The following is a 26,805-nucleotide window of genomic DNA, read 5'->3' as shown; positions in this document are numbered from 1 at the left end:
AAGGGATAGAGAGCCCAGAGCCAGAGAGGACACAGTGACCTTTGTTATCATTCCTAAAGAGACGGGCCAGGGCTGGTGCCATGAGGGGCACCCTAGGCCTTGGTGGGCCCCCTTGGGTGAGAGACAGACACATAAGTAGATGCACCATGCAGAGAGAGCTAGGATATAGAGTTTATTTAGTGGGTTCTGGAGGGGGAAAGGGAGGAACGGGAGAAGGTGGAGGGGGAGAGAAGAGAGGAACCAAAGCTGAAGATCAGAGAGAGGGGTGGGGCAGAACCAGCTTGTGGGCAGGAGAGGAGGAGGGAGATGACCCTCTTGCCTTGGTAGAAGGGGTGGGGGTGGGAATGGGCGGGGCTTGTCTCTTAAAGAGACAGGGTACCCATGACTGGCCAACAGATTAAGATATGCTTTAGGGCATTTGATTAAGCAATTCCAGTGTCCAGTTTGGTGGCTTTCAGTATATTCACACCCAGGTTCACCCCATAAAAAGTGCTTATGCCCACTTATCCTTCACTTCAGTGCAACTAACAATTTCATTTTTGTAGATTTTTCCTATGTATATAATCATTTGTTATGTGATATATTGTGACTGGCTTCTCCCACTTAAGATGTTTTCAGGATTCCTCCATGATAAGCCATGTATCCGAGCTTTGTTCCTTTTCTGTTGTCAAATAACGTTGATTGTCTGCATATTCACTTTATTTATACATTGGTTGACATTTGATTGTTTTTCTTTAGATTATTTCAGGAATGAAATTCCCATGAACATGTGATTGTGTGCATACATCTGAATGAATATACATGTTAATATCTCTTGTATGTAATTAGGGTTTAATGACCAGGTTACATCGTTAGATTTGTATTCACTTTTGAGAAACTGCTAGAATATCCCCAAATTGGTTACTCTATTTTATACCCCACGAGCAATTTTGAGCACTCATTTCTCTAGACCCTGGCCTATGTGTGGTTGTGTATTATTCTGTATAGCTTCCTAGTGGATTTGAAGTGGGCGTCTGTAGCTACAAAACTTTACAGAATGACCAACCCTCATTAATGAAATTGAGTGCCACAGTGTTCTGGCAGTGAATCTGAGATTACAGAGAGAGTCGATTTTTAAATTGTACAGCTCCAGGTCATCACTTTCCTTTTTCAGACAAGTTCTGCTGGCCTTTAGCTCCTGACAGAAGCCCTCCCCCTGCCGTAGCATCCATGGGAGCTGTAACTACAAGCATGTACCATTGTGCCCTGAAGCTTGTGACTTACTTACCCATTATAGTGAGATTTCTATTTAGCAAAAAACTCCTTCCCCCAACTTTGCTCTTGTCATTCTACCCCCGAGATGCCCTCCTAGGACCTTTCCCCACCTGCACTGCACAGCGCCCCCTCTGGCAAGACTGGTGCTTCAGACTGGGATTTGCGAACTCTTCTGAGTGCTGATTGTTTTTTGACATAGTTACTATAGGAAAAGAGGATTCCCACACACACACTTCACATACTTAAACGTGACTGTTTTAGAACACAACCTGTTTTCAGGTTAGAAATCTGCCCTTGCTGTAAGTCAAAATAAATGGAATTATTTAACCTGGTGTCAAGAGGTCTTAGGTTGATTCATAACTTGTTTGATGGGTTACAACTTTAACAAAGTAGCGTTGCCTTTATAAAAATTAAAATTGCTAAAGTTTTTTAAAATTCTGTTTTATTACAAATTGAAATTGAAAAAGTAGAATTTGAATTTAATCTTGAGTGTGTGTGTGTGTGTGTGTATGTATGTGTGTGTGTGTGTGTGTATGAATATTTATCTAAAGAAAAAGTAGCAATTGCTTTCTTGTGGTTCATTTAGATTATAGAGCTCTGTCTCCTAAGAAGCCTGGGTTCCATGTGCTAGAGTTCTGTGCTAGCTCTGCAGTAAGCTGTGTTGTGTCCTGGTCAGGTTTGCCTTGGATAATAATGTTATAGAGAATTCAGTTGTAATGGGATCAGCATGAGAATGGTTGGTGCATGGTTTTTTTTCTTAGTCCTAATCTGTAACTGATAGAGATTAATCTAATAAGGTAGTCCATATCCCTTCCCCTAAAACTATGTATTTAGAAGTAAATATCAGGAAGGGGAAGCTTTAATATTATTTTTATCACCCGATCACACATAATATAATCATGGGTAATTTCTTTTTAAAAGGCTATGAAGGATAAGATGATGACTACTTCTCTCTAATTAATTTCCATGGAGTACTAAGACGGCTGTGGAATACACACATACACATACACACACACACACACACACACACACACACACACACACATATATATGTATATATATATATGGTTTTTCTCCTGTTTTTCCTTGCTTTTAAAATTATTGCTTAAGTGTTTGAATTCAGAAAAGCCTATTGACAGTTACCAGTGTTATTGAGGTGACAGTAATGTGTGTCAGATGAGCATGCACGCCTCAAGGGTCCATCAACCATGAGTCTCAAAAGACATGGTCTGCAGAAGACTGATTGAAGTTACCTTTGAGGTGTTGTCTTTATGGAGATTTCTTGTAACTGAAGTTCAAAGTTTTATTTAACATGACCTGAATACTTCCATTGAACATTGTCTCTGTCAGCAGGATATGCATGTCCTCCTCGTTAAAAAATAAAGATACAATCTATCATCTTAGTTTTTTTTTATATGTTGAATTCTTACAGCTCTCTACTCAAGGAGATGCAAGCCAGGTGATTGGGCCTCTCACTGAAGGACAGAAGAGAAATGTAGGCGTGGTGAATTCCCTCTTTAAGTTGCACCAAGCAGTCACGAAGGTAAACTTTATCTTTATTTTTCAAAGAAAAATATTAGAAGACCCAAGGGATGCTGAACCTCTAAACCAGGTGTGGTGGTGTAAGCGTATAATCGCATATGCGTATACTAAGCCCTTGATGGCTGAGGCTGAAGCATCAGGAAGTAGGCCAGTGTGACCTACATAGCAAGACCCTTTCAAGACTTAGCAGTAGGCTTTAGAAACGTGAAATGAGAAGGTATGTTCCAGGGTCCACATACCACCTCCTTTAGTCATTTCTCCATTGTACCAGAGGCCATTAGTATGGTTCTAGTCAACCTAATTTAAATGTCCTTATTGATATTTATATTGATTTTGGGAAATGCAGCCATCTGAACTTTATATGTGTAAACAGTAGCCTAAAGAAAAGTGAATATTTTTAAAGAAATAAGTAAATATACCTCTCTTCTGACCTTTATCTTATCAGTAAAAGTGAATACCTAATGATCCCCCTGTGAAATGTCTGCTTTGTACATGAAAGTTTTGAATGAATTCATTTTTAAAGCAAGTATGAGATATTTATTATTATTATAAAATGGTGCTAATATTTTAATGTATCTTCTGGGAAGTTTTGTTATATTAAAGTCAAAATTAGTGTTTACAGAAATAAATGACTTAGGTAAAATTGTAAGTACATCAAAACTGTTGTAGGTGGTCGCCAGTCAGAGCGCCTTCCCGCCAGCTGCTGAGCAAACTATGAGGTCAGCCCTGAAGGTAAGTCGATTTAGTCTGATTTTATAGATACCAAAGTGGTTTTAAAGCTATTTGGCTGAATAGAGGATAATTTCAGAATAATTCAGTATGATCTATATATACCCAGCGTAGCACTTGTTAATTATTCTAGAGAAGAATTTGTTTGTATTTGTTTTTGTTCCGGAATTTTAAAAAAATATGTTCTTTTGTTCCCACAACCCAGATCCAGTCTCAACTGTCAGGAATACGAAGGTTTAGAAATCCTACTTTTGTAGGAAAATTTAAAGTTAAAGTATATTTTTATTTTAACACATACCAAGAGAAAATAACTCCTTTCTAATTCTCGGGAAGTTAGAGGTTCTTTTTATTTTGAAATAGTGTCTCACTGTGTAGCTCTGACTGTCCTCAGCATTACTGTGCAGATCAGGCTGGCTTTGAACTCACTGAGCTCTGCCTGCCTCTACCTCCCAGTGCCAAGACTAAAAGCACGTGCCACCATGCCTAGCTTTAAAGAAGGTTAATGAACATTAATTTTTGTGAGATTCAGAGGCTTAAGTACATAGAGTAGAAAACTCTTTAAAATCAATCAAAATTACCATTTTTATGACAGTAATAGACTTGCCAGACACATGTACAGACAAGCACTTAAATAATACTGTCACCTTCAAGTTATGTAATATTATACCCATTTTGGCTGGGTGATGGTTGAGCACACTCATAATGCCAGCACTCGGGAGGCAGAGGCAGGTGGATCTCTGTGAGTTCGAGACCAGCTTGTTCCAGGACAGGCTCCAAAGCTACAGAGAAATCCTGCCTTGAAAATAGATAGATAGATAGATAGATAGATAGATAGATAGATAGATAGATAGATAGGTAGATTTATTTATTTTACCCATTTTGTATTAGAAACAAACAAACAGAAATCAGAGTTGTAGACCTGTTAAACACAGATCTTCGTAGCCCAGAAGGCATGTACCACTGTACTTTGCCACCTTGACTCATTCATTACGTCATAATTACTAATTGATGCCCTGTTAACAGACTCCGAAACCAGACAACCTGTGCACCCCATTTCAGCTGTCCAATGGGCTGTAATCTTAGTCATATTATATGCTCTCCTTGCCTTAGTTAACAGATTTATAAAGTATTGCAGTATATGTATTGTGATAACAAATGTAAAGTGTTGATTGGATTTAGACCATGAAGAAAGAGTTTAAAAATGAATGAAGAGATGAAGGTCTACAAATAGACACCAGGAAAAATGCATTCAAAGAAGAATTGAAGAAAGAAAGAACATTGGGGAAATGTGTCACAAGTTTAAAGGAAAGGGAAACTTAGAAAATACAAATAGTTCATAGGTTCTCGAGGCCAAACAGGTAGCCGTGTACTGACAGATTCATGTGTGCAGAGATCCGATGTGTTGAGAATGAGAGGAGACACCTGCATATTTTTCTGTCCTCCTGTTCCCATGCTGTTTATCTCATTACTAAATATTATGGAAGCTGCCATAGTAAAGCAATTGTTTTTAGTAAAAGTTTTTAAAATTATTGACTATCATTCTGTAAGATTGGACCAGAATGACAAACCTAAAGGTTCTGCAATTCTTGGATGCCAGCAAGGAACAGATGATCGTCATTTCTTTGCTGCACATCGTCCTGTATCTTCTCATGAGAGCTAGCTAACGTTTTGTTTTTTTGAGACATGCCTTCTTTATGTAGCTTTAGAGCCTGTCCTGGCACTTACTCTGTAGACCATGTGGGCCTCAAACTCAGAGATCTGCCTGCCTCTGCCTCCCAAGTGCTGGATTAAAGGTGTGTGCAACTAACTTTTTTTTAATAAACACAGAGTCATTGCATTCTAACAAGCACAGGGATAAGTGGCATTAAATCACTTTGGCACAATTATTCCGATCTATTTTAGTGAGCTTGTCTCATCGTGCAGATAGTGACTATGTTGCTGGATTTATATATGGCAGTGCTTCACATCTCTTTTGTGTGGGTTTGATGTTCTCTAAGAGAATATTCCAGACTGTTGAGGCTCTGATATTTTTATAATCATAGTTATTTTAGGAATATCCTTTTAAAAATGTGTAACAGACTTCCTTGGTTTGTAGAGAGCATATGGAATATAGCACGATCTCCTTTTGTTTCCTTTGGCGATTATTTATCCATGCCTATCTTTGATACGCTGGCAGTCCCCAAGATGCTTTCTGTTACCCCTCTTTCTTATTGTCCTACGTGGAAGCCTCACCCAGCTATGAAGGTTTCTATTAGTTATTTAAACTGAGAGTTCTATTTCTTCCTTTTTGGTAATTTTGCTTTTTCCCACATCCTGGTTCTTTGGGTATGATCACTAATGATGGACTGAATAGAACTGGGCTCCACTAACTGATTCCTGACCTAAAAGATTTATTTTATTATTTTTAGTGTAGTAATAGCTGTAAGGTTTGTAATGCCATGATGCTACTTTACAGTTTTTCATAGATGGCCTTTGCCAAATGTACAAATTTTCATATATTCCTAATTTACTGGGACTTTTAAATAATCTTTTCTTAAACAATTGAATTAATAGTACAATTTTGTCCCTTATTCTATTAATAAAATACATTACAGTAATTTACTCTAAATCTCGTGCAAAACACTTGTCTTGATGTATTATCCTTATTATGTGTTCCTGGGTTTGGTTTACCTGATTTTGGTTGAATGCTTATATCTCTGTCCATAAAGGATGGTGTTATATAATTTTCTTTATCATTACCTTCTTCTTTTATCAACTTAACATTGGTCTCAGTAAATATTTAAAAGGCTTTTATATTGTGTGAGCTTTTATTTCAATGATAGTTTCATTACTGACGCTGCCTGAGCTGTACTTTTCTTTGTAGGAAGGTTTATGGCTACAGGTTTATCCGTTTAGTAGATAAATGACTATTTGGGTTATTTATTTACCTTGGAATGAGTTTTGAACTTTGACTTGCCAGGTATTTATCTATGCATCTACGTCATCTAACTTGTCAGCAAAGTGTGCCTACGAGTCACTTGCTGCCCTTTACTATCGTAGGACTCTTAGTGACAGCCTCTCTTTCGCTTTATATTGTTGATATGCTTTCTCTCTTATTATTAATCCAGTTGGGGTTTTACCAACTTTGTTGATCTTTTGAATTACCAGAAAGCCATGCAGTGCTCCTGGAGCCCAGAGGTGGCTTCAGACAGCTGCGAGCTGCCCTGTGAGTGCTGGGAGTCAAACAGGTCTTCTGCAAGAGCAGCTCTAGCGCGCTCTTTGAGATTTAGCTGAGCTGGTCTTGAGTCTTGTTTTCTGACTTATAGTTTACGCGTCTCTGTGTGTTGTATTTTGAATAGGTGGAGGGGTCAACTTAAATGTAGGTTTTCTAGCTTGGAATGTGATTTATTTATAAGTGAACTATGTGTGCATGATAGTAATGTATAATCTACTGTTGTTAAGTGTAGTGTCATTCAAATGATAGGGCGCTAGGTGGGCCATGGCAGACCCTAGGAACCCCCAGGCGGGTGAGAGGCAGACTGGCCATGCAGACCAAGCTCACAAAGAGGGCTTTCATTTTGAGACAGGGAATGGGAAAAGGGGGAAGGAGAAGGAGGAGACCAGCCTGTAGGGACAGGAAAAGTGGAAGAGAGAGGCCAAAAGGCCTGCCGGCCTCTTGAGAGGAAAGAGAAAGCTGCAATGGGCGGAGCTTGTCTTTTAGTGCCTGTGTACAGAGCCTTTAGTGGCCAAACAGAGCATGACGTAGTGTATGGCCCTAGGGCCCTGGGCTGTCTAAGTATTTGCCTAAATTGCTAACAGGTGCATCTTGCCAGGTGACAGGGGGTCGGCTTGCATAGTGCCTGAATGCTAACAGTCATCATTTGTCTGGTTAATAACAAGTGTTATTAACACGCCTTTTATCCCAGGACTTGGGAGGCAGAGGCAGGTGGTCCGGTGTACAGAGGGAGTTCCAGGACAGCCAGGGCTACACGGAGAAATACTGTCTTAAAAAACAAACATCAACAAAATGTCTACTGATATTTTATGTTTGTCCTATTAATTGCTGAGGTAGATGTTGTGCCCAGATTACAACCCCCAGAGAGAAACCACCAGAGAGACCCAGACTGTAATAAGCAAGTTTTAATCTGCATAATACAAACATGTTTGGAAATCCTGTCTCCAAACCCCCTTACAGCGAGGTAGAGAGAGGAGAGAGAGGAGTTGTATCTCCTCTGTGGGGCAAGCTTTTAAAGGTGTAACTACAAAGAGGCCTTTTGAAGCTGCTTTGGCACCGGTGCGAGGTCTTCTGCGCTCTCCCACCAGGCTTCTTCACCAGGTGGCTGGCTGGGCTGAGTGACCTTGTCCGGGTGGGAGAGGGGAAGGCCAAGATCTTCCTGGGAAAACATTCTGCTAGGAATTTCTTCTTGCCCCTTTGAGAATAAGGGTGAGAGTCCTATAGTAGATTCAATTTTTTCAATTTTTTCTAAGTATATACTTCTTTTGTTTTGTTTTTTGTTTGTTTTGGTTTTGTGTGTACGTGGTTTTTTGTTGTTGTTTTGTTTGTTCCAAGACGTGGTGGTTTTTCTGTGTAGCCTTTGTTACGATTGTTTTGTCTCTTTAAGAGACAAGCCACGCCCACTCCCTCCTGCCTGCAGCCTCAGACCTTGGCTCTCTCTCTTGCAAATCATAACAGCCTTGACTGTCCTGGCACTTGCTCAGGCTGGCCTCAAACTCATAGATCCGCCTGCCTTTACCTCCCAAATGCTGGGATTAAAGGCATGCACCAAAACACCTGGCTACTTATTTCTTTCTTTGTTTCTATCAATTGTTGTGCCCTCAATATTGAAATTGTTGATGACTGTGTTGTTGAAGGTCTGTTAAATATGTATTTATCATTATTCCTTGATGAACTGACACTTTCACTGTTAGAAATATCCCACTTTAGGGGCTGGAGAGATGGCTCAGAGGTTAAGAGCATTGCCTGCTCTTCCAAAGGTCCTGAGTTCAATTCCCAGTAACCACATGGTGGCTCACAACCATCTGTAATGAGGTTTGGTGCCCTCTTCTGGCCTGCAGGCATACACACAGACAGAATATTGTATACATAATAAATAAATAAATAAATAAATATTTAAAAAAAAAAAAAAAAAAAAAAAAAAATATCCCACTTTAGCTTATTACTTTGCATTTCTATGTTAGCTAATAGTAATTTAGTATATCTCCTATAAATTTGCTTTGAATACCTCTGTGTATTTTTAATTGCATCTGTACAGACAGTGTATGTAGGTGAGTCTTGTTCTTTTCTCTTTATTAGTAATTTCTGTCTTTGATGGAGTATTTAGTTTTATCAGTGTAATTATTGCTTAGATTTTATGTAATTGTACTATTTAGTATTTGCTTTTCTTTTCTCCTTCCCCCTTTCTGTCTTCTGGAATGTTGTTTGTATTTCACTGAAGTTTCAGTTATACCCCTTTCTGTAATTTTTTCAGTGTTATTATATATGTATTTTCCAAATATTAGAATTACCATTTCATTATGTCATATAAAGTTATAGAAAGTTGGGCAGAGGGTGTAGTTCTGTGACTGATTGCCTAGCATGTGCAACATCCTGTGTTCCATCCCCAACAAAGCAAAAAAGAGGAAAGAAAGAAAACTTGTAATTATCAAAGCATATTTGTTATATTCATTATAAATCTCCCAAGGCAGTGCTTTATTTTTGTTGTTTTGTTGTTGTTTTTAAAGCATATATATTTTAAATTTATTATTTGTTTGTTTGTTTATGGTTTTCAAGACAGGGTTTCTCTATGTAGCTTTGTCTGTCCTGGAATTAGCTCTGTAGATCAGGCTTTCTTTGAACACTCACAGAGATCCACCTGCTTCCGTTTTCCAAGTGTTGGGGATTAAAAGCAATGCACCACCACTGCCTAGCTAAAACGTTTTAATGGTCAATATTTTTACATTTAGCTAGACTGTGCATTTGTTCTTGAAGTCTTCAGTTTCCTTATATGTCAGTTTTGTTCTGCTTTATTACTTCTTTTGCTCTTTTTTATTTTTTTCTCTATAATGGAGGAGAAGGCTTACTGAAAATATGAGAGAGAAACATCCAGAGGCATCTGAAAGAATTCAAAGTAGAAATGACTAGCAGACTGAGCTGGGCCATGTAAAGAACAGGGGAAGGGGAGGCCAGGAGGCAAACAGGCCAAGGAGACCATAAAGGCTGTGTAACCAAAACAGTTGGATTATATAGGGATTCGGAGAAGCTGGGGAAAGGAGGGCCCAGACTAGTACCCGGGCTGGAGAAGTTTGGGATAGGGGACAGAAAAGTCAGCCAGGAGGACCCTCCAAAGGTGGACACTGAAGGATGCTGAGAGCACCTGACAGCCCAACTTTAGCCACTGGTATGTTAATAGGCACCTCAGTTAGCTCTTGGTCCTGGCTTGAGACTTAACATTCCAGCCTTTTCTGTTGTTGATTAGGAGATGATATAATCTCTTCTGTAGCTACTTCTGGCTTAAATTGGGGCATTTTTGTCAAGATGGAATGATTGTCTCTGGAATGATGAGCAAAGGACAGGTTGGGAGACTTCTGTTTCTGCTCTACTTCCTGCTGCCCAGCTTCTGCAGGCCCACCTGGGGCTACCAGTTTGGAGCCTTTTTGGAAGCAGATTTGGTAAGAACACCTGGGATGCCCTGTTGTAGGCAGCATCATATCAGTCTGCAGTTAACGTGAAGTCAGCCAGGACAGAAAACACCAGTCTTGATGTTTTCTCCTAACACTTTTCGGAAAACTGTTCCATTATTTTCCTGTCCTCCCTGCTTTCCAATGAGATGTCATCGATCTTTACCATGGATTTCCATATTTCTGATTTTCCTCCTTTCTCAGCACCATTTTCAAACTTCTCTCTGTTTCTCTCATTTTCATTGGTTTGATTTTGTTATACCTAGATGGCTTTCTCTACAAAATTATTCTATTTGGGATGGCTGACTTTTTCCCAAATCTATACATTTATGCTTTTTGTGATTTGGGGAACTGTGGAATTCTATTCCCTCTAAATAGATTTTTATGCCTCATCCTCTCCCTTCTTATGGAACTTTAGTTAGCAATATAGACTTTCTACACCTGCTTCAGAAGTCTAGTTGTTAGTTGTCTTTTCTGTTGAAGGCATCATTGATTTATTGACTTTGCTCCTCTATTATAAATCAATTTTAAACTTCAGTAGATCAGTTGTAAACTTCCAGTCAATTTTAAACTTCAGATAATACAATTTTTTCTTTAAAATTTCTATTGACTTAGTTTTTGTAGCTTTACTACCTGCTGAAAACTCCATTATTAGTAGTATTTTATCATTATTATTATTATTATTATTATTATTATTTGCTTTATCTCACAGAGGATATTTCCTCATAATTTTGGAGTCTGTGTCATTTCAGATCATCTGTTTCCTTAAGGCTTTATAAAATTTCCTAGGTTTTTCCTTTTGCATTAATTTTGAATATATTCTGTACCTTGAATATTAAATTGTGTAAACATAAAATTTTAAAATATTCCCTCTAAGAGTATTTATGATTTTTCCTTAATGTGAAATTAACGTGGTCATACTCAGATCGTACACTGTCACACCTGCCATGATTCACGACCATGCCCACATTCAGCTCACTTATTTTCCATTAACACAAGGTCTCATGTAGCCCAGGTTGGCTTTGAATTTTCTATGTATCCAAGATAGCCTGCAGCTGCTAGTCCTCTTGCTGTCATCTCCCAAGTTCCGAGATTATACTTAATAGTTCACTTCTTAAAATAGTATTGGCAAGACATATTTAGTTTATTCTGCATGAATGGGGCTTATGAGTCAGATGGAGACTAGTGCTGAATTTAAACTTACAATTAGACATTCCCCACCTCCCAGCTTTCTCCTTCCCATAATACCCTTCGCACCCCCTAGGAGCCTAGGGTGATCCAAATGTGTTCAGTGCCTATCACTTAGCACTTAGGAGGTGGAGACAGGAATCTAAGGCCATCTTCAGGTCACTAGTGAGTTCAGCTAGCCTGGACTAGTGTGAGAAATTAATAAATTTGTAGGTATATATAACTTATTGAAATTAAGTAAAAAGAATATAACAACTTAAACAGATCCATAACAACAAGATTGAAGCAGTATAGAGTTTACCAACAAAGAACCTCTCTACAGGTTCACACCTGAATTCCATCAGACCTGTAAAGGATCTAACATCAACGCCCCTCAAACTTTCTGTAAAATAGAAACTGAAAGGACATTTACCAAATTCTTCTGAGAAGAAATGAACTGAATAGAATTCTCAAAAGAAGAACTAGAATGCAGTCAGATATTATCCCTAAAAAGGAATAAGTAAGGGTAAAGGAGGTGTGTGTGGAAATGACGTATAACTTCAATATATAGTTATGAATGAAAATTTCAAATAATTAACAAGAATGGTAAAATAGCCAGTGAATATATGAAAAATGTTCAACATCCTTAGCCATCAGGAAAATGCAAATTAAGCCTACACTGTGCTCCATCCTCTCCCAATCAAAGTAGTCAGTGAAGAAATGACAACGCGCGCCGCGAGCTGGAGGAGCAGACAAACTGTCGTGCACTTCAGTTATGGATGTAAGTTATAGCCACATATGCAGATTGATATGCAGGGTCCCCAAGAAAACTAAAACTGGAACTACCATACAACTCAACTATCACATTCCTACTCAATCAGGAAGCAGAGGCAGGCAGATCTCTGTGAGTTGGAAGTCAGCCTGGTTCTACAGAGCTGGTTCCAGGACAAGCACCAAAGCTACAGGGAAAACCTGTCTCGACAAACAAAAAAAGAAAAGAAAAAAATCTAAATAAACAGTGTGAGGGTAGTGGAACTCCAGAGTGGCGTGTGCATCCACTTCACATCTGCACCATCCCCAATCACCCAGATGTGGAACCAAGACTTGATCACATCCAGATGAGAGGAGAAGATGCTGCCTTATTCAGCCATGAAGAGGAATGGTTTGACCATTTTCAGGAAAATGGGTGGACTGGAGAACATCAGGTCAAGAAAATAAGTCAGAGTTGAGCAAATATTACATGTTTTCTCTTGCATATGGAATTAGAGTCAAATATGCATACATATATTACATGAGAGTAGACATGGACTCCTAACGTGAGAAGAGAATCTAAAGGGATGTGCGAGAGGAACAAGAGACTAGTGGAGGTGTAAGAAAGACAAAATATAGCATTTTTCTCATCTGCAGAATCTAGATTTAATATATATATCATTCATATATATGTATGTATGTATGAAATTTTACATATTAGTGTTTTCTTACATTAAGGAAAAATCAAATCACTTCCCCTTGGAGTCACTTAAACCAAGAAGTAGTTCATCCTTGAATCTTCTACTCCATGCTCCCCGTGTCTTCTGTCGGCCCATGTGTGGCTTGTCTTGTGAATCTGTTTATCCCTGTGTCTATGGGTGCATTGTGTATGTCTGTCTCTGTGTGCGAGTGGTGTCTGTTTGTGTATGTGTCCTGACCTTATGTGTGTTTATATCTGTTATGTCTTTCTGTCTGCATGTGTCTTCTGCATGTGGTGTCAATGGTGTCTGTATCTGTTGACAGAGGCTTCAGTCTGTATTTATTTGAAAACATCACATAGGAAATGGGGGTACTTATAGAATCTTCCTCATTCTTTTCTTCCTTTTCTTTCTTTTGCTTTGTCAAGACAGAATTTGTAACAGCCCTGGCTATACGGAACTTGGGCTTTTGTAGACCAAGCTAGCCTCAAACTCACAGGGATCTACGTGCCTCTGCCTCTGGAGTGCTGGGATAAGACATGAGCCACCACCACCTGGCCTTTATAGAAATTATTAGCAGAGTTTTATAAGTTTTTAAAGTCACTGACTCCAGCTGACCCCGACAACAAAAAAATTGTCAACCAATAATCATAAATGGGTTGCTTTTTACCTTTATAGTAAATTTTGGGAAGTTGCTTTCAACTTCTATATGCTGTTTTTTGGCAAATAGTAACACTGTATTATGTGGGTCAGGTGTGTGGAAAAGTACATATTCAGCTATGCATTAGCTTAGATTGGTAAAAGTTGATACATGGGAATCCAAGGCAAGTAAGTTGGTTGTCACATTGTTCTCTCACAGGAAGGTTAAAAGGCTGAGTACTGAGTAGGAGAAACCGTCTCAGTGACTTCAGGGTGTATTGTTAACTCTGGCTGTGCGTGAGGTTCAGCAAAAATTTCAGTCTCTTAAAATGTAAAAGAGATTTCAGGATATTGGCATTGCTACAGAAGAACATTTGGGAGAAGACCAGAGACCAGTGGGAATGAGGAGTGAGAAAGAGGGATCGGGATCAGAAAGTAAAACCTAGTTTCTGTAGAGTTCATGTTCATTGCCATTGTCCTTGGTTTCTCTCTACAGCATGGACGGGCTCACTGTGAGCCTTGTCAGTTTGGTTGCTCACCTTCCCTGGACTTAGGGGGAGGCTGGGAGGACCTTGGACTTAACATAGTGAAGGGAACCCTGATGGCTCTTTGTACTTTGGAGAGGGGTGGAGTGGGAGTATTGGGTGGAAGGGAGGGGGAGGGAAGAGGGAGGAGGAGGGGAGGAGATGGAAATCTTGAATAAAAAAATGAGAAAAAGAAAAAAAAAAGAAAAAAAAAGAAAAAAAAAACCTAGTTTCTGTCTTCTCCTGGATATTAACTACTGACCCTGGCCTCACTGTGGTCCTCTGGGAGCAAGGCCGTAGACTGAAGAGCCTGCCTGTCTACCCTGGAGTTCCACAGCTCTCAGAACTGCCTGAGCTGTATCGCCTACGTTCTGCAGTAGGCACTCTTGTTTTGTATTAGATGTTCCTTCTTACCCTGAGTAAGAAATGCAGCCTTTTATAGACTGTCTTCACTTTTATCCCTGTACTCTGTGGTCACTTTGCTTCCTTTCCCAGCATACAGCCCAGGCTCATAGGGCAGACATGTTTAAAGAGCCTCAGCTACTCCACTTGCTCACCCATGGCTTTGGAGAGTCTTCTGAACGTGCCTGAGCTTCTCTATAAATGATTTCACATATAATGTAAATTGGAGAGAATAAAAACTTTTTGAGGAAGTAATAACTTATTTGTAGGTAAAATCACCTGTCTGGTCAGGTCTCTCCTCTTCCTCCAAGGGCACATGCCACTTGGCATCAATCTGTGCAGTAATCTCCGGGCTCACTGACTGTCTTGGTGTTTCTCCTGTCTCAAAAACTGGTGACTAGCAAATCTAACCAAAACATCTCAGGAGGTACAAATTTAAATATCTCTGTACCTACCTAATAGTTGGTTTTCAAATAGGCATTTCTAATTCTTATCCCTAACTGAATTCAACTTCTCCTGCTTTTATTTGTAATGTTGAGTCAATGATGTTACTATTCAAGAAAAAATACATGTACTCTTAAATCTCTTCATACTTTGTAAGCACCAAGCCCTGCTGACTTCATCTCCCATCTTGCTATGTCTAATTTGTTCATTTGGCATCAGTATCTCCTACAGCCTCATGATTGTGTTCCTGCCTCAGTCTAATCCTTTAGGCTACTATCCAGTATGATTATTTTCTAAATTGAAATCTCGACTGTGTTTTATCACTGGGCTGCATCTTTTCCTGATCCACCCAGACACGCTCCAGCCGCATCTCCTACACTGTCAGGCTCTTGGAGTCTGTGTGTCCCGTGCCCTTTAGCTCCCAGGTAGATTAGCATTTGGCATGTGTTCCCAGTACCATCTTTCTCTCTGTTTCCTTCCTGTTTGTTAGAGATTCAATTCAAACAAACACCTTTTATTTTTCATATGTTTTCAGTGTGGCCTGGAAGTCCCCATGTGATTCCACTGTACTTTGTTGGAATGTTCCCGTTACAATCAGTCATGTTTCGTCTGTATCACTAGACTGAAGACTGGGTCACACACACCTTTGTATATATTATGCTTATTATCTTGACAAATTAAGACCTGCACGTGACATGTAGAAACTTAATGAATAAGTGTCCCCCTTCCTCTGTTTTTATTGACTTCAATTATTACGAGCCGTGACCATCCATCATCAGTGATTTTAATTACCACCGAAGAGTGTGTCGTGTACATACAGTTTTTATTTGGGGTGTTGACACGATTCTGATTGGTATTTGTACACCAAAACCAAAACCCCTAACTAACAGATCTTCCACAGATTAACGAGTGATTGTGCAACACTTTTCTACCTGAGAGGCATGGGCGCACTGGCATGTAGCTCTCTCGTGTGTGCTCTAACCTGTAGGGTGTAACACGTGGTCTAACCTGTAGCAGCATCCCTGTCGTGTGCTGGTAGATACTGGTGACACATTCCTCCCTGCTTCTTGGTCTCCAAACCCTGCCAGATTTTCCCAGGAGTACAAACCTTCAGTAGAAAATCACTACCATGGAATTCTCCACAGAAACCTACCTTGTGAGTTGCCTGTCTGTTCCACCCTGTAGGAATCACCTGTGTTCCTGCCCTATTCTTTCTGGTGAGAAGAAAAAAATCTGGTGATGTTCCGATTTTTAAGGGATTGCTTGTTTCACTTTTTGGGGAGCCAAAAAATAATGTGCTGGTTTGCTCTGAACTTTGTAAATGGACCATGTCTACTCCCTGTTGTGGCTTACCCACTAACCCTGTTGACAGAGCAAGATGCTTGGGGGAGTTGGGAATCTCAGTGCTGTGGTTCACATATTTTAAGCTTTATGAGTCATAGCTGAAAGTGGTTAAGGGGAGAAGCAGACTTCTGTTAGTTAGACTGTGTACAGTCTGACTCTGATAGACCATGAAAACTGTTAGTCAGAAATGAATCTCACTTCATTCCTCAGATTGCTTTGTGCTGGTTTCTCTGATTTTGCTTCTTTCCTTTTTTCTCTTTGTCAGACGGTTCACGCTCTTATGGGGAGTGCCATCCAGCCCTTACTGACATCAGTGGCAGATGCAGTCGAGGCCATAATCATCACCGTGCATCAGGAAGATTTCTCTGGGTAAAACGTTTCCTCAGAACTGTCACTCGTGCTCACAGCCTTAATGCTCCATTCCCTACCCCTCCCACTCTCCACTCTGCCAGCCAGGCCTTCTTGTGCTAGCGTTAGCATCTCGCCTCCTCCTCGATTGTGCATGTCATTACCATGCTCTCTCTGTTCTTGTTTCCATCGTCTCTCTTCTTGTTGAGACAGAACAGGGCTGTGGACTCAGCTCGGTGCTTCAGGGATGGATAGTTTTCCTCCCTTCTCACAGATATCCTCTGCTTTATCTGTGTGATCCCCGGCATAGTCGTGATAGTCCTTTTGAATCCTGCCCTGGCTTTGGGAGCAAGCTCTCTCTCCACTCTCTAAGACCCCTGTTCCTCTTGGAGTACGAATCGTGCTTTATGTAAGGAGAGCCTACCTAATGAGAGTTTGCATAGGGAAAGGAAGCAGTGTGAGAAGGGCCCTGGATCTTTGCAGGAATGACTGAGTCCCTCTAAGGCTGTGGCTCTCGACCTATGTATGGGTTACGGCCCCTCTGAGGGGTAAAATGATCTTTTCACAGGCTAAGATTATCGGAAAACACAGGTGTTTCCATTGCAATTCATAACAGTATCAGAATTAGTTATGAAGTAGCAACAAAAATAATTTTATGGTTGGGGCCACCACCATATGGGGAGCTGTGTTAAAGGGTCACAGAATAGGAAGGTTGAGAACCGCTGGTCTAAGCAAAGGCTGCGGGCAGAGCTGATGATGTGAAGACACACAGCTCCTAATTCTCATCCCCACTTCAGCCTCAGCTTCTGCACAGCTCTGTTCTCTGGAAGACCCTGGAATGCCTGCACAGCTTGTCAAGTACCTGCTCTTCAGGGCTTTAGAGTGATTGGGAGAACTGATCTTTAGTAGCCAAGTACACTTGTATTCTAGTAAATTTAAATCAAACTTGAATCCTCAATGAGATTTGTTGATATGTAACTCCAATTTCATCTGAAGTATAATATCACTTACGCTAACACATGCTTATGGAATTTGTTCCAATATATTACTCTCTATGAACACACTCCTCCAGAGGAATAGGGAGATTTTATGATGTTTTGGATAAAATATGAAAAGATCTGAGAGGCCAGGTGGATTTGGCCTTCACGTGAGACTCATCTCAGCTTTAGGAACATATGTAAACTGAAAAAGGGATAAGAAGATGGTCTATACAGTGGAAACCAAAAGAGAACAGGGACAGGTGTAGTTAATCAAAATGGGTTTTAAGTCAAAAATTGTAAAATGCGACTGAGAGATCATTATAAAATGATTAAAGGGGTCAATCCATGAATTGGATATAATATTTAAAATAGATATGTGCATCTGCTATCAGAGCACCTAAATATAAACAGATATTTTAAGAATCCAATTCCTATAAAACAGATGAACCTGGAAGACATACTATATAAAAATAAGCAAGACAGGAATACTTCATGTTCCCATTTATCTGAAGTGATAAAATCAGACAGTAGAATAGTGATTACTGGGGCTTGGAAGTTGGGGTAATGCATTGATATTGGTCAAATGGTATAAAGATAGCTAGGCAGGAGGAATAAGGAAGAATTTACTGTAATTAATGTGTTTATTAGATTTTGATCTTTTCACATTGTATACATATGTTACTGTGTATCAGTATATAGCACAATTATATATGCTTGCTGTTCATTCACTAAATAAGTAAAAAATATGAAAATACATTATTTTTTGCAACTTAGCCCTTTATACTGGTGCCTGAATAAAAGTAGGCCCAGTAGTGACCTGAGTCTGACAAAGTCAAATGCGTGTGGCACTGCTATCACTGCCCAAGACTCCTCTGCTCAGGCAGCCCACCACCCTGTCCTGATTCAGAGCCTGGGCATGCTGTGGTGGCCTGGTGGTACCTTGCTGCTGTTGGGAAAGTCTTTCCTACATTGTACACCCTTCCTGGTGGAAGGAAAGCCAGCTTGCCCTGTTCTGTCTGCTTTTAGAGGTGGAAGACCACCATTGCTTTACTTGGAGGTCACCAAGCTCACTTTGTTCTCGTCCTCAGGGGATTTCAGTCATGTCTCTTGTTCATCTCTAGACCATCACTGTTTCCTCTGCATCATTCTCAGAATTTGGAAACATTTCCCTTGCTTTTTGGAAAGGATTCAGCATTATGTAGTCAGTGATCTCATCTATTAGCTAGGATCAGGTGATTTCTAATTTTGGTCTAACTCCTCCCTATAAATATTTCATATTCTTTGAATATATTCTTTAAAGGGCAGTTGTAAACATTTATAAGTTATAAATAGTATATCATGGAGCACAGCTGGTATCATCTGCTGTTCCAAATTAAAGCCTTTCCAAACATCCTCATCTGGAGGGAAAAATTGCATGCTGCATATTGTTACACAACTGGTCCCTCTTCACGGTGCTGTCATTGGACTGATGTGATCAACGGAGAGAGCAGACATTGCCACCAAGCAGTTTCTGCCCTTGCAAAGTGCAAAGTGTCATTTCAGAATCTGTTATTGACATATTTACTTACCAGGCAAAACATGGAAGTGGGATAGCGAGCTGGGAGCTGGGTCAGACCTTGAATGGCCAGTGTGATTCATCTAAGACAGATAGCTGTCTTTTACTCTTAATCTTTTAGGTCAGTGTGTGCTGAAATTCCTTCAGTAATCCTCATAGTTCTGAACACAAAGTTAAGAATATAATTTAAGCTTTGTTTTACATTCTTTAGCATTTAGCAAAACAAAACAAAGCAAAACAGTGTCTTTATACCATTAATGGGAGAAATTGCACAGGACTGAAATAATAACCAGAGGTGAAGATATACAAGATTGTAGCTTTATGAATTGATGCTGAAAATGGCTTTTTTTTTTCTTTTATAGGTCATTACCCAGCTCAGGAAAGCCTGATGTTCCTTGTTCTCTGTACATGAAAGAGCTACAAGGTTTCATTGCCAGAGTTATGAATGACTACTTTAAGCACTTTGAATGTTTGGATTTTGTCTTTGACAACACTGAAGCTATTGCCCAAAGAGCCATTGAACTTTTTATCCGCAATGCCAGTCTCGTAAGACCTCTTGGTGAAGGTGGGAAAATGCGACTTGCTGCTGATTTTGCGCAGGTAAGTTGATGCATTGCTGCAAGGATTTGAGCCACACTGTCAATCTATGATGTAAAAAAACCTAAAACGCCAGTGTCTTAGCTATTTATGCAGCAAAAGAGAAAAGAAAACTTACTTGAAATTAATTGGCTGCACAGAAGAGTTTTAAAATATTTTAACAGTTTTATTTTTGTTCTTTCTTTGTAACAAAATTATCATCCCTCATCTTTCACCCTTCGGGATTAAGGCAGGGGTCTTACGCCACAGTAAAGCAGCAGTTCACGTCCTTCCTATCTTATCACCCAGTAAAGCCGTAACCATAACTGATCGACTTTGCTCAAAAATGATGTAGCACTGAGCTGACTTTTCAAGCGGCTGGAAGGATCAGCATGTTGGAAGAACTCTAGCCCGTCAGTGGTCTTCTCGAGAGCGTGTCTGTCTGCGCAGTGAGACGAGCAGGCTGCCTGGCAGATACAGTCTGATTAATTGGACTCTCCACTAAATACAATACCCTTCACCTCTATGATTAGCCTCAAAATTACTCAAGCTATCTGTTTTTCCCCCATTACCTTTCAGTAATCAGAGGCAAAGAAAAAACAGTCTAAGTACCCAGTTTCCTTAGAAGATTCAGAAACAGTTGATTCTCTTTTATATGTTAAGGGTGAATCCATTTCTTAAACCCTTTCAAAACTGTTAGCTTTACTGATCTAAATAGTTACTGCAATGGAGTCTTCATATTAGTCTGCCAGATCCTCCTTGCTTATAAAGATAAATACGAATGTCAGTGTGTGTCTGGGAGAGGACCAGGGCTGCCTGCTCAGGGTGTTGACCGCCAGATGCTCCCACACCCTAGCGCACCAACAACACAAACAGCTGACAAGAACCTGGCTTTCGGAAACTATTCTCTTTGCTTATAATGATCCAGCAGTTAGTTATTTTCATCCCCAAAATGATGTCTGTGAAACTAATAGGCCATACAAAAAGAGTCTTCCTTTGGGAATGGTCCCTTTAGTAGCCACATGTGAGAACAGAAATAATTAAATGCTCCTATTAATTTGTCTTAACTTTGTCAATTTTTGCTGCCTTCATTTCTGTCTGTGAACAATGACTTTATGGAAACAGTTGTGTCTGTGTCTGACAACCTACCGTATTCCTTAAAAATATCGTGTGTAAGCTGTTCTCTAATGGGTCTTTCCCCCTTTCCCCTCTCCTCGGTTTTGTTTTCCTTTCTGCCTTCCTCCCTGCCTGGCTCCCTCCCCCACCAGCTCATTTGCATTCTTCTCCAGCTGGCTCTTGAGTCACTTTCCTGGAGGCAGCACTTCAAGTCCAATTAGAGTGGCGGCTGAGCAGGCGCTGGCCAGAAGGAGAGTGCTGTAGGAGAGAGGCTTGCTGTTGGAGGGTTTATTTTAATGATTGTGTTCTCTTGAAAGATGGCAAGTTTTGTCCTCTACAGCACCCTACTGCAGCGAGTACCCCAGAGTGCACAGCCTTTAGTAGTGGGGTGAGCGTCCACTTTCCCCAAAGCTGCAGCCCTCAAGAGTTGTATTTACATTCCCTTTTTCTTAAGATACATTACTTTCTGAAACCATTTCCCCTCCAGGATAAATGGAACTCATCAGTTTTTGTTGTTAACTTCTGTTTTGAAAAGTCACATACACAGAGTTCTCTCTGCTGAGCTCAGCACTGTGACTGACCCGTGGTTTGCTACATGGTGTGTTCCAGGTTTTGATCCCACCAGTCCTTTTAGCCTAGCTCAGATCTTAGCCACAGTGCTGCAGGAAAGAGATGCTGAAGCACCCTATTTGTGACCCATAGTGTTAGCAAACATTCCCCAAAGTCCTTTTTGGTTGGAAGTGTTTTGTCTGGGTTAGTCCTAATAATAACATCTCTCTGAAATTTGTATGCCCGACAGGCATCAGCTGGGGACTGTAACCTCTTAAGTGGTCATTATTAAAAAGTCAATCAAGTTGTAATCACAATTAAACATGGCCACTGAGGTTACTAGAATCCAGACCACACAGTTCTCTGTGGGTTTGGCAAGGGTTCTTGTGATCAAAGTGCCTGCTGTGTAGCCATAAGCAGAGCTCAAGAAAGGATCAGTGGAAAGAATTTGGGAAGATTGTGACATAATGTTTAGATGTAAAGACAAATAATGAAGCATTTTAAGAATTCTCCAGAGCATCCTGAGTGCCTCAGAAGCACCTGTGCAGAGAAAGCGCAGTTGCAGGGTGCCATCTGGAGGGCTCACAGAGAGGGAAGTGCCCAACACAAGGCCAGTGAAGAAGTAGGTCAGGACCATGAGGTGGCTTCCTACAGGTAATTAATTTCCTGCTGGGACCACATGGCTTCTGTGTCTACACTAATCACACAGCAGTTCAAAAAGCCCTGCACTTGTCCAAGGCCCCCAGGGTCCTGCTGACTCCCGCTCATGGCTGATATGCCCACGGTGCAGACTGCAGCACTGTCTCCCCCTCCACCCCGCTTGTCTCTTTTTTTTCTCTGAGGGAAAGGACAGCTATTGAAGTTGGAATTAAATTATTTAGTGGTACTCCTAGCAATTCTATTTATAAATTTTCTGCCGCCCTTTAAGTATACATTTTTATCTTTCCCACATTGCCCAAAAATATATAATTAGAAAAGAAAGCAAATTTCTCATTTGGTTCTGATTCTTCTTACCTTTTCTTGAACATTGTCAGGGCAAGAATGCCCCTGACACGTCTAGATGAGCCCTGTGGTTAACAATGCCTGGTGGGTACTGAGCAGCAGCAGGGCAGGGAGCACCCTAGGTGTCCATCTGGAGCTCGGCAGACTCCTCTAGCAGAACACTCCCTTTTTAAACATGAACTTCATTGTTTAAAGGGAAATGATTCTTCAGTCTCCTCAGGGTCCTTTTTTGATTAAAAAATCATCTTAAACATTTAACCTTTTGAAAGTGCCCTGTATCGTAGAAATCTTCTTCTGCGTTCACAACCATTTTAGGTGATGATGATCTTTCATAGAGGAACTTTGCTGCAGCTATTTAATTATTTTGGCCTTTAGTCTTGCTCCAGAGCTAGGTCAAAGGTTGCTTGGTTTGATCTTTGACACTGAACCACAAGGGTAATGGGGGAGGGGGAGAAATGACCAAAATATGCCATGAAACTGTATCACAGAATACGATGCGCTCTCCACGCGCTCGGAAACCCTTACATGCCCAGTGCAGTTAGTGATGTGGATAGAATCAGCGAGTCAGAGGCCACGCTGATTACATGTTTATTGTGCTCAATGGAAAATAGATGTTCCACTCTGAAGAAAACCAGAACTTCTTCTGGTTTACTCACTACCCAGGGCTCAAGAACAGCCCATCGGCCCTGTCTTGTTGAGTGTGTTGGTTCCCAGCTGTCGTGTTTGGATCGTCAGCAAGAATATTGGCTTTTTCTTTAAATTTTTGTTTGTTTAGTCTTCTTGTATTTTAGAGAGTTTTCTAACCATGTGTATGTTTATACTGAATCTTTGGTATTTATTCTGAATCTTCTGTATCAGAAGAGAGACACTGACCTGAATACTAACACTAAAACATCTCGAGGGAGCCCATCTTATCCCAGCACATGGTTTGGTACCTGGCTAAGAGAAGGGAGTAGAACCTGGTTTGCGAATGACTGATTAATTTGGGCTTTGTGGTCCTCATCGACAAGGAGTTTTGAACAGTTGTTCATAAAGATGGTGAGCCTTGTGATGGTTCCTTCTCTTTGTGTTTCTTATTTTGTTGTTGTTGTTTGGTTTTGTTCTGTTTTGTTTTATTCTGAGACAGGGTTTCTCTGTGTAACAGCCTAGCTGTCCTGGATTTAGCTCTTGTAGACCAGACTGGCCTTGAACTCACAGAGATTCGCCTGCCTCTGCCTCTCAAATGCTGGGATTAAAGGCATGTGCCACCACCACCCAGCCTCCTTGTGTTTTTTTTTTGTTGTTGTTGTTGTTGTTGTTGTTTTCTTTTGAATAAAGACACTGCACTATCAGGGGATAATGGCCTGCTCTCGACCATTTTCTAAACTGGCCTTCACCATGCAGCACATTTTAGTCAGCATGGAGGACCAGTTTTCTCAGTGCCACACAGTGCAGATAATTTGCATGAGCATGCAGTAGATAAAGAACCAGGAGCCAGTCCATGTCAAGTAGAATTTCAAGTCAAAGGAGAAAAGTAAAAAGAAGTGAAACCAGACTTTACTAGTTTTTGTATAAGGGCAGATTAAGTTAATAGTTTAAATGAGAAAAAAATTAAATGCTGATAATTTCAGACATTTTAAGACCTATTTTATGTGTTTGAGCTTTTGCCTTCATATATGTATACACATCATATGTGTGCCTAGTACCTGTGGAGACCAGAAGAAAGTACCACATCCCTGAAACTGGAGTTCACAGCAGTTGTGAGCTGCCGTGTAGGTGCTGAGAACTGAGCTCCGATCCTCCTCTGAGTTCTTAAGCCCTGAGCCACCTGTGTAGCACCAACTTTACCACTAAGTATTTATATGTCATGCAAATAGAGATTATTCATTTAATTTTTGTTATTATACTAAGTAGATATTACCACCTCCATTTGACATATGGCAAAGGTAAAACTAAGAGTTAAGCAACTCGTTCAGGGTCCCCTTATATTGAATGTAGTTTGGAATTCTGCCACTTTTGTGGCACAGAAATCCCCAGAACTAGAACTTTATAATCACTTTGACCATGCTGAGTGGTGAAAATTCTCCTCAAATACATAGAGACTTGCCATGGCTACGTAAGATACAAGTACATAGTCTGGAAAACCTTCTTTTCCCAAGTCAGACATAGTTTGAACTCCTCTTACTTAACAGCATAGAAATATCTCATCTTGAGCCTCTTTGGTAAAGCAGTGTTAATGTCATTGAAGTCTTTATCTTTTAATAAATTTAAGTGACTTCCAAAACGTGTTTCACAGCCAGTTAACATTAAGCTGACAAAGACTTAGAAGTTTGGAGAACTGAGGTGAGGTAATGGCTAACCTGTCAGCTTAGTTAGTTTGAAAATGTCCTACGAGTTAGTAAAGTGCAGCTCTGGGAGGACTGACTGAGGGAAGACCTGCCCTGGATGTAAGTCTACATCTACAACTGGGGCTAGATGAGGAGGGGTTCCCTCCACACAGGCATTCTCTCTGTGTGTCCTGGCCACCATTGGGTGAGCAATTCTGCCCCACCAGACCTTCACCACGATGGACTGGAACCTCAGAAGTTATGAACCCAAATAAGTCATTCTTTTCTTAATTGTTCATATCAGGTATTAATCACAACAAAGGAAAACTGACCTAGAGTATTTCTCAAGTTTGACTTTCAGACTCTGCCATGTAAAGCTGTGGTCTATCTCTTCATGTTTCAGATGGAGCTGGCTGTGGGTCCACTTTGTAGAAGGGTGTCTGATTTGGGAAAGTCCTATCGAATGCTGAGGTCATTCAGGTAAGACCTAATCCTTTGTTACATACCGTCTTACTAGCAGGTAGTCCTTTCTTCGTATTGAGGTTAAGCTATATAAAATTGTCAACATTCATTTTTTACTGTAGCAATGCATATGTGAGATGATCGTCCTAAAAGATCTTGTTTAGAAAACCATGTAAGATTATATGCAGTAGCTAATAACATGGGGGGGGGCGTTCTTTTTGAATTATAACCTGCAGGCCGAGCTGATGGGTACTTTCTAACTTCCCATTCTTACAGAAACACCAGAAAGTACATTATAATACAGGCATTTTTCTGAAAATTTTATTTATTCATGTACATTTTTAATCCAGTCTACTCCTAAAAGTATCACATAATATAAACAAACACAACTATTGACTAAAACCAAGCTCAGGGAAGAACTTAGGGAATGAATTAGGGAGCTCAGACTGATGCAGTTGAGCACCAGATTTAGGGTTAGGCTCCCTACAGTTCAGTTTTAAAAGTGAGTTAATCCCATCACTCAGGAAGCAGTGTCAGGTAAATCTCTGTGAGTTCAAGACCAACCTGATCTACAGATCGAGCTCCAGGACAGCTAGGTGTACACAGAGAAACCCTGTCTCCAAAAAAATAAAAAAAACAACAAAGAGTAACAGTTAGCTAGTTCATACTCATGATGTAATAATATAGCAGTTTAATGAGTGGATCTGTCCTTTCCACAACTGGACACTTTGTTCTGAAAACATTTAGTAGCTTAATGACTTCAGTAGTAGATGCTAGAAGATAGGGTAGTACTGTGCATATAGCTATTTACTCAGTAAAATAGAATTTCCAATTTTTTCTTGTTTATGAAAAAAAAATTCATACTAAAAATATGGCTAACCCTATAGACTGGAAAGATCTAATTAATAAACATTTATAACAATTTTGTGAGTATAGCTTGCTACATAGAAAGATGGCTTTGGCACACACTAGTCAAATGTTCAAAAGCCTAATGATCTATGGGTGTATTTCTATAAATATAAGGCGGCGTGAGCTTCTGAACCTTGACTCAGTACTGGAAACTAGTGTGGTGGGTGAGTGTATGTCCTTCCAATGTGCTCAGGCTGCTGCTGCGGCAGCCGTGTGGGAAGCCGTGCTGCTGGCAGAGGCCATGTGCTCTACCTGTCGGTTTGTGGGCAGCACATTTCCTTCTTTTCACTGACAGCATCATGGACTCAATTTTGCTTTTTCTGCAGTGGATAATCACTGCACATATGTCCATGATTACAAGAAAACTTTAAGTGAGATCTTGTTTTTTGGTTTTTTGTTTGTTTGTTGTTTTTTGGTTTGGTTTGGTTTGGTTTGGTTTGGTTTGGTTTTTCGAGACAGGGTTTCTCTATAGCTTTGGAGCCTGTCCTGGAACTAGCTCTTGTAGACCAGGCTGGTCTCAAACTCACAGAGATCCGCCTGCCTCTGCCTCCCGCGTGCTGGGATTAAAGGCTTGCACCACCACCGCCCGACCTAAATGAGATCTTGTGTGTTTGGGCCTGCTGAGATCTTTAAAAATAAATAAATAAATCTCTAAGTAGTGTGTTAAATTCTAGTTCTGCTCTGAGTTGAAAGATAAGATCCCAAGGTCACCAGTTTATCATTTATCTGTTTTGGCGCCCAAGTCTTTATTCATAAAATAAAAAGATGGAGACTGACTTAAAACATTTGCTTCCTTACACGGTGGCTGAGGTGGCAATGGCAGACGTGAAGGCCTCCGCAGAGAGGCTGAGG

At 40.3% G+C, this 26,805-nt stretch overlaps 1 protein-coding gene across 1 annotated transcript in view; it reads left to right on the top strand.

Moving 5' to 3' along the window:
* Window positions 1–26,805, top strand: part of Cog5 (component of oligomeric golgi complex 5) — a 205,809-nt gene that overhangs the window by 159,790 nt on the left and 19,214 nt on the right. Inside the window, exons 15-19 of the mRNA XM_038335916.1 lie at window positions 2,687–2,797; window positions 3,466–3,528; window positions 16,416–16,519; window positions 19,396–19,633; window positions 24,986–25,062. Coding sequence (XP_038191844.1) covers window positions 2,687–2,797; window positions 3,466–3,528; window positions 16,416–16,519; window positions 19,396–19,633; window positions 24,986–25,062 — 593 coding nt within the window. The remainder of the gene's footprint in view (window positions 1–2,686; window positions 2,798–3,465; window positions 3,529–16,415; window positions 16,520–19,395; window positions 19,634–24,985; window positions 25,063–26,805) is intronic.

The sequence above is a fragment of the Arvicola amphibius genome, chromosome 7, assembly GCF_903992535.2.
Source record: "Arvicola amphibius chromosome 7, mArvAmp1.2, whole genome shotgun sequence".
Lineage (NCBI taxonomy): Eukaryota > Metazoa > Chordata > Mammalia > Rodentia > Cricetidae > Arvicola > Arvicola amphibius.
Note: the sequence above shows the minus strand (reverse complement) of the source record. Positions and strands in the feature narration are given on the sequence as shown.